The 8,636-nt window shown below is 39.0% G+C and overlaps 2 protein-coding genes across 3 annotated transcripts in view; both read left to right on the top strand.

Annotated features, from left to right (window-relative positions):
* Positions 1-306: 306 nt before the first annotated feature.
* Positions 307-1,576, top strand: LOC111566423 (mid1-interacting protein 1-B-like). The gene has a single exon (XM_023267005.3). The coding sequence runs from the start codon at positions 307-309 to the stop codon at positions 787-789; it is 483 nt and encodes a 160-aa protein (XP_023122773.1). The 3' UTR covers positions 790-1,576.
* A 4,066-nt stretch (positions 1,577-5,642) lies between these two features.
* The window catches only part of si:dkey-100n23.5 (cyclic AMP receptor 4), a 66,242-nt gene continuing 63,248 nt past the window's right edge, over positions 5,643-8,636 (top strand). Inside the window, exon 1 of one of the 2 annotated variants that reach the window (XM_055014951.1) lies at positions 5,643-5,801. In XM_055014951.1, coding sequence (XP_054870926.1) covers positions 5,724-5,801 — 78 coding nt within the window. In that variant the 5' untranslated portion in view covers positions 5,643-5,723. The remainder of the gene's footprint in view (positions 5,802-8,636) is intronic. The other variant, XM_055014952.1, reaches the window with a different exon arrangement.

The following is an 8,636-nucleotide window of genomic DNA, read 5'->3' as shown; positions in this document are numbered from 1 at the left end:
GTCATTTGGGTCCGGTTACATTCGGAACAACTCGACAAACAGGTTGAAGAACCGCCTTCAGAGCACGAACCCACCTGTATATAAGACGCGCCCGTTTCCACAGCACCAGAAGAAGACCAACATTAAAAAAGGGGAAACTCAAGAACCGAGTCCAGCTTCCAACTGATCTACAGGAAAACCAACCCCCGCTGCGGCATTACGCTTCCCTAAGCCGATAAGATTTAAAGCAGAGTACTCACAGAGGACAAGAAAGTCGGTTCTTTGCTTCAATATTTTTCTTCCTGAACGGATAAAACTCTCGCCAAGATGATGATGCAGCTGCCAGAAAGCCCCAACCAGAAAAACAACCTCTTCAACGCCATGAACCGCTTCATCGGCGCCGTGAACAACATGGACCAGACGGTCATGGTGCCCAGCCTGCTGCGGGACGTCCCCGTCGACGAGGACAGCGAGATGAGCTCCCTGAAGTCGGACGTGGACGAGGGCGACATGTACAGCTACTACCAGCTGCTCAAGTCCATCCGCCGGGACATCGAGTGGGGGGTCCGGTGCGCCGCCGCCGACGAGAGGCGCAAGGAGAGCATGATGATCACCCGCACCAACTCCTCCGCGTCCACGTCCTCCGCCGCGTCATCCGAGGACGACGAGGAAGAGGACGAGGACCTGGAGAAGCAGTTCCAGTACCACCTGACCGGGCTGCAAGGGGTGCTGTCCAAGCTCACGCAGCAGGCCAACTGCCTCACCAAGCGCTACAAGAAGGAGGTTGGAATGGGAGGCTGGGGCCAGTAAACCCACAGACACTTAGACTGTGTTTTTTTTATCACTTGACGGGCTGAACTGACTTCTCTCAACGAGCCTTACTGCTGCTGAATCTGCTACTGATGAAATGTTTGGATGGTAGAGAAGAAGGCAGCTGCTCCTGTCTGCAGGCCTGCGTGGTGTTGGTCTCCTCTGTGCTACTGACTGTAGATGTGCGGATCGTGAGGAAAGCATTTGTGTACTTCTCACTTTGTCCTTTGCACTCCACGGTGTTGTACGCAAAGATGCATTCTGCTCACGTGATGCACAAATGAAACGTATTTAAACCTTAATTTAATGTATATTTATTACCTCATGCTGTACATTTGAGAGCCAAATGTTATTTCCAAGTTGGAGAAGAAGTGGATGGTGTGATGTACAGGATCTGAACCGCCCCTCTGAAGGGGGATACTGGCAAAAGATTGAGCTTCCTGGCTGCGATGCTGATGATGTTAGTGTGTTCAGATTTGCTGTCCTGTGTCTGATGATTGCCTCTTTCAATCTGATGTGTTTTTATAAATCAGGCTTTTCCTAGAAGGAGGCAGATGCTCGCTGTAGCTGCCCATGATCTCCTAATGTCCCACATGGTCAATGAACTGGAATCAACTGATAATTCTTGTGCATATAGAATAATGAGGGTTTCCACGAGACATGCATTGTTTGGTGTTGTCCTATTTGCTGTTGTGTCCATCTGTCAAGAGGAGCGAATGCTTTTCTCTGCACCTTTTACACTGTTTTTGTACTATTTGTTTCTAAAATAAACTTTTATATAAACTTACTCCACTTGTTGTGCATTACTTTTTACACAGTTGCACTTGACTACAAAGACAACAGCACTAACATGTTTATTTCATATCTTTATCCTCCTGCTCCTTAGTGCAGCGTTAATACAAGGAACACCTCACAAATAACTGATCTTTTCCCTTTGATCAGAAACAGAAGCCTGTAGGTTATTATTAAATATTCATTTGGCGGTAATGTTAGTCAAAACTTATGTGCTGTAAATGTTTGAGAATCTTAGTTCTCCATAAACTTGAGAAAGCTCAAGTTCTCAAGAGTGAATTGTCATGTTTTATACCATAAATCGAACAGAATCTAAGAGAAGCAAAGGACCATTTTATACAGTATGAAGTGATAAAATGTCAGGCAGCATTAGTTTCTTTATCTTTTGTCGGGAGTGCACTCGGCTCCATCCCCCTCGGCCTTAAAAACAGGTGTTATCTCACAAATTGAATTATTTTTGTTATAATTATTATGTGCAATCAGCATCAGGTGAGCTCCTATCAATTAGATGAAGTATAAGTGCTAATTTGATACTTTTTATTAGCACATTCAGACATTTTGTTCCAGAATTTGAATACTTTTTTTTCTTTTTGCATTATTTGTGTTTGAAGTGTTCTTTCTTTGCACTATAAACAAAAGACAGCTTATGCCAAGTAGTATTGTTTTTATTTCCTGGAAGCAGTGCCAGAGGACACATGCCGGCTCTCCTGAGGACTAAAAAAAAGCAAAAAAAGCCATTAATCTGTTGACTTTATGCTTAAATATATTTGTAATCAATACACTAACAAATATTTGTCAGTGTAAACACTAAAGCTATAGTATTGTATGTACTGAACATAAAGAAATGTGAAAAAAGTTTGATTTAAAACACCATCAGCTGCATGTTGCCACCAGCCTCCTGTAATTTCAGATGTGTTTTACTGGAGAGGAGGGTTTAAAATTACCTGCAGGTTGAGGAATGTCGTCTGTCAGTTATATTCAGTTGACAACACCTTGAACCACTTGAACTCTGAAGCAAAAAAGGATCTCTTTAGTAATATTACATGTGCTAAAGCATCCAGAAGGAGATTTTGCTTTAGTTTTTCTCATCCGCTTGTGTCCACTGAGTATTTTCCAGCACAGCAGCTGCATTACAAAAAGACCAAAAACATTAATGTGCTGTTTGGTTGCAACCAATGCTGTAGTCAAATTAAATGTGTATGGCATCACTTGTTTGCTTTTTATTTGCAGATATATGTATTTGAAAGAGAATGCAAAGTGCTGCTGCGTATGTTGTTCGTACACATGCATGCGTTGTTTTATGTAATAGCTTGCCATGTGAAGAAAGAAAAAGAAATGACAGATATGCATCTTTGTTTTCTGAGTAACTAACAGTGACAGGCCCAAAGGCCGGCCGGTACAGCTGGAGTTTCAGAGTCACAATAGGTCAATAGAGTGCAACACACCCACTTTCCACTTTGATTCTCTCCCTGTCTGTTTTCTTTCCCTCGCTGACACACACACATGCATAGAAACAGCACACAATGAGCATAAACCATGCAAAACTTTTGAAAGGAAAGATATAGCTGAGTGATTAATAACACTTTAACACAGAAGACACCTGAGACTGACTAACAGGAGATACAGCCAAATGTTAAATACCTATACTTCAACATCCCAGTATTCCTATGAGCAATTTATATTGCAAGTGATAGTTGTGGCCATAGTCCGGTGTCCATAAACGGTGACAATATTAAACAGGTCACCTCTTTTAAGTACCTTGGTGTGCACATTGACACACAGGTGGCAAGTGTTTGTGCCAGAATCCATCAGCATCTCCATTTCCTCAGACCACTCAGACACTTTTTGGTGTCTGCAGAGAAATCATGTTGATCTTCTATTGTGCAACCATTGAATCCATACTTAGATACCGGATCACCTGCTGGTTTGGGGCTCTCACAGTCAAGTCAAAAACACACATTCATAACCTGGTGAAGATGGCGAGTAAAATCATGGGTATCCCTGTTCCACTAATACCACAAGACTTATTTATACAGGCCACCATCAGGCAAGCAAACAACATTCTTGCTGATCCGTCCCATGTCCTGTTCACAGAGTACGAGCTGTTGAATTCAGACAGGCGGTACAGAGTCCCGCTGTGCAGCTCAACCATTTTAAAAACTCTTTTATCCCTGTCTCAGTCAGGCTCATTAATGAGCGACTAGGTGCAGCTAGCAAAGGGAGGTAATTGGGGATGTGCAGCATGTATGTATAGGGTAATGTGTGTATTTCAGTTTGTTCTTATATTATTTTAACTTATCTTAACTTATTTATTATATGTCATGTATTTATTATGTATTTTTAATAGCATGTGTTCTGTTTTATTGTGTTGCAGTGTATTTTTTTTTCACAATTTCAAACTTTAAAACAGGTCAATTTTGACCCGCAGAACAACACGAGGGTTAAAAAGACAAACCTTGAAAATTCTTCCTTTACTGTCATTGAGATTGTTTACAAACTGTGCAACCATTGCTCCTCACATTTAGAGCAAATGTAGCACGCTTTGCTACAAGACTGTAAATGAGATTGCAGGTTTCTAAAAACATCCGTTGAGATAGACTTTATCATTAACCTTGAGGTACATGAAGGTGCAGGATATCACTGAACTGTGCTTGTTTTACTGTACCATATGTGTAGTGATAAGCCCCAAACACAGACTTTGTACCAAAGAAATTGCATGTTTTGTAAATTTGACCTTGTGGTAGCATTTTTATCCATTAGATGTTTATGTTTACATACATATCTGCAGCACCTGAGTAGTATGTTAGATGTTAACTGACATCGAATACAAGCAAATATCTCAGTACAAATTAAATTACTGCATACAAAATCTAAAAGTAAGCAGGTTTTATTTAACCCTTGTGTTGTGCTGTGGGTCAAAATTGACCCGGTTTAAAGCTTGAAAATGTGGGGAAAAAAAAATATTTTCACAATGAAACTTCTGATGACAATGGAGGGGATGTAGGGAAAAGTGGTGGGGAAATAACATTCATACATGGCACCATGGATGGCTTTGAATATACCAAATACTGGCTGAGAAGATGAAGCCCTGTCTCCAGAAGCTTAGCAGAAGAGCAATATACCAGCATGCTAACAATCCAAAACACACACAGGAGTTTCTAAAGACAAACAGAGAAAACTATGTCCTGGCCAAAAATGCTGCACGACTTGAATCCAATAGAACGGCCTTGGGGCGTTTTAAAGAGTGCAACAAAACCCTTCCAGCGAAAAGCAGCTGAAATGCCTCCCCACAAATCCATAAAAAAGGCCTCACATTAGATAATGAATGCAACAGAAGTAAGTAGAACTTTCATTACTAAGAGTCATTATTTCCAACTTGATCTTCTTTATTGACAGAATCACTCCAAATACCAAATAGCTGGAAAGATGTTCTGTCATTTTTCAAAAACAATCTTTTTAGGTCTCTGCTGAAGGGGTTGCATTGCTTCACTTGTCTCTCTAAGATTCAGCAAAAAAATCCCCAAATTTCTGAAAATTTGCAAAACCTTCAGGAAGAAAATTCTAATAATTCCTTAAAAGTTTCCCTTAAAAGTATTATCAAAAAAAATCCCCCAATTTTGTCAAGAAAATTCTTGTAAATATTTTCAAAAAATGAGTAAGAATCTTCCAGAAAAAATCCTAAAAATATCTGAAGTGATTACATATATATCAGTAAAACTTCTAATACTTTCCTTAAGAACATTCACATAAAAAATCAACCAAAATCCAGCGAAATTTGCTGGATTTTGGTTGATTTTTTTGTGAATGTTCTTAAACATTTTTAACATTTCTTTTTTCCACCAAAAAATGTTCAAAGATTTCCCAAAAATGTTGAAAATGTTGACATCAGAAGTTTCACTGTGAATATATATATATATTTTTCCCTCATTTTCAAAATTTAAACCGGGTCAATTTTGACCCACAGGGCAACACAAGGGTTAATGTAATATTTCCTACGGTTGCAGTCATTCAACAATATTGGACTCAAAGGCGTCCGTGATCCTTTTTGTCCTTCCGCGCACACGGTAGAAACCGGAAGTGAGAAGAACGCTGCAGCAAAACAAAAACAATTTGGAGCGAAACAGTTTGAAAAAAATCTCAAAATGAACAATCAAAATCAGTCAACGAGTAATGATTTACGCTGCGTGTTTGTTCCTACAGACTCAGAGGACTATCGATGCGTAAGTAGCTGACGTCAGCGCAACTTCAGTTTGGGCTTTTTGGCTAATTAGCTGGTGAGCTAAAGAACGTGTGGCTGCTGGAGTAAGTCAGTTATTTACCTGATATCTGTTTATTGACTGGTGGATTGATTAGTCGGTGAATAGAAGCCCTGATAGCCTCCTTTTGCTGATGCTAACGGGAGCTGTCTGTCATGAACTGGCCTGTTGAATAGAACCGATGCAATGCAGCTAATTAGCAGCTAACTGTACTAAAGCTCACCAGTCTAATGTCTTTTAGCTGTTCTTACTTAACGAAACATTAATGCTGTCGTTCCTTAATGTTAATAATGTTATTTCAGATTTGAGTCTGGTTGATTACACGTAAGAAAAATATGTTAAATATAAAAAACAGGTCTATACGTTGATTAGAATATGACTGAAAAACTCGAAATACATTAACAGCAGTGATAGAAAGTCACTAAGTGCATTAACTCGATTTCTATATTCAGCTTTATGCCATTACTCCTATACTTCTCTGAGAAAAGTTTGGGTCTTTCACAATAGTTGGAAATTACTTTGCAGATTAATATTTTCCAAAGCAAAATCTGCAATCATTATGTAATACACGATATTTCTTTACTTTCCTGCATTCATTTAATCGCAAGTTTTCACACTGGTAAATATGTGCCTGACACAAAATCTGTGATCATTTTATAAAATACATGACTTGTTTTTTAAGTTATTACACCACCTCCTTGGCAGAGTAATAACTTAAACCACAAAAATATTTGTTTCATTTCTAATTATCTGCATTTTTCATCATCGTCTGCTACATTCACAGATTACTGCAAACTCACAGTCCAATTATAGTGATTACATTCAGCATTTCAAGACTTTTTTGTAAACTCAAGCACTTTAAATGTCTTCTAAAGTGGTCTATTATGGGATGGCTACACCGTTAGCCGGTACCAGGACTGCCTGGTGCTACCAGCAACATGTTTTACATTGAGGTGATCAGAAAACTCTTTGTGGCACAATTTGCTACAACCAGGCTTTTATCCAAGCTGCCAACAGGAGGATTTTTTAAAGAAAACTTTCTGCCCAACAAGCTCAATTCAGTCTCCTTTTCCTTCACTGTTCACCAAACTTTCTTGTGCTCTGACGTGCCAGACATTAGGGAACTGAGAAAGGTGCGATTAAATTTTTTTAACGCATTGTTTTTTCAGTAATTAATTAATCGAAGTTAATGCGTTAAAGCCCCAGCCCAAATTTGATTGGTTTTTCCACAACAATGGCAGCCCTTTACAACACAGTGCAGTCAAGTGCGAGAACAGAAACTCAAGGCTAAAAGCAACTAGTGAGTTGAATGAACACCTCTCAGCAAAACTGATCGTTAAACTAGACTGCGCTGAATTTACAGGTGCTTGCAGTATCCACACCCTGTGGATTTGCATAAAGGTGATGAGTAAACCTTTCAATACTTGCCATACCTCCATAATAACATAGTTAGCAAATACCCTACTTGGATCAGTTGTAGCTTGTTGCTTAATCAAGTTTGATATGCGTTGGGTAGGAAAGAGGCCGGAGACGGAATCAGCGGCGTCTCCGGTGCAGTAAATGTGCTAACGTGAGGAGATGTAGTTTCATGTGCCAGCAGCATCAGACTCCAGGTAATCATTGGTTGTCTCAGCTGAGCTATATAAGCAGAGGAATGCTGCAGCAATGCCGTCTCGCCTGGAGCCCAAATCTCATATATACTGACAAGTAATTGCTTATGACTGTCAACAGTTGATCACAATGTGCCATACGCAGTCTGACTACCATAAAGATGACCCACATTGACTAAAGCAGCTGACCCAGTTTGAGTTCTGCGTCAAACTAAAGGCAAAATATTCATATATTCATCCATTTTCTGTCGTCTCCCATGTTGTTAAGGACAAAATTTTCATGCATTACATGTTTCAGTGTTTTCTTAATGGAAAAAAAATGCATCTGAATTATGACACGGCTGCCAGCATCCTTTTATTTGTTGTTTGAGCAAAACTTGTCAGAGATTAAAATATTGATTCATCATTCATATTCATTGATCTAAAATTATGTTTCTATATAAATATTTATTTGCAGGTCGGTCGTTAACTTGGCCTTCCGGTGTCATTTGGAATATTGTATCAGGATGTTTTATCCCTGCTAATTACCTTAGTAAATTCAGTTGTGTGATTCGTAAAATAACTGATTCGTCAATCAACAGAAAAATACTCGGCAATACTATGTTTTGATAATTAATTAGTCATGCAACAATACCAAACGTTTCCTGTTTCCAGCTGCTTAATTGTGAGGATTTTGCTTTTTTTCTTCTGTTTATAAAATAAAAATAATGATATATTTAGGGTCGGAATGTTGCTCAGACTAAATTGTTACTAATGTTGCTATTTTGAATTAATTACATTTTTGACAAAATGACTGTTGTCATAGATAATTGGCAGATTAATCAACAGCAAACAAACGTACCCCTTTCATTTACCCATTCCAAGTCAGCTGTCAGATCTGTAATTAAAAAAGACAAAGTTCATGATTTAGAATCGGAAATAAAATCATTTTAACTCTGTATATTAACCGTGATGCAGATGTTTGTGTGACTTGCATGTCACGAGGAGAATAATCTATTTACAAAAAATAATATGCCTAACTTCCCAAAAAACCAGGATCATTCATGCACAGTTTATGAAGTGATCTGAAACAAAGTGCAGAGTCTAAGCCTTTTTAACATTCCTGCAGTGGTGTGCTGGGAGCCATCATTCAAATATAATTAAAACAGTAATAAACAGGTAAAAGGCCTCGGAGAGAAAATGTCTGCAG

Source organism: Amphiprion ocellaris, chromosome 11 (genome assembly GCF_022539595.1).
Source record: "Amphiprion ocellaris isolate individual 3 ecotype Okinawa chromosome 11, ASM2253959v1, whole genome shotgun sequence".
In the NCBI taxonomy this organism is placed as follows: Eukaryota; Metazoa; Chordata; class Actinopteri; family Pomacentridae; genus Amphiprion; species Amphiprion ocellaris.
Note: the sequence above shows the minus strand (reverse complement) of the source record. Positions and strands in the feature narration are given on the sequence as shown.

Excerpts from the sequence above, each read along its gene's own strand:
- LOC111566423 (XM_023267005.3), top strand. The coding sequence starts at position 307 with ATGATGATGCAGCTGCCAGAAAGCCCCAACCAGAAAAACAACCTCTTC.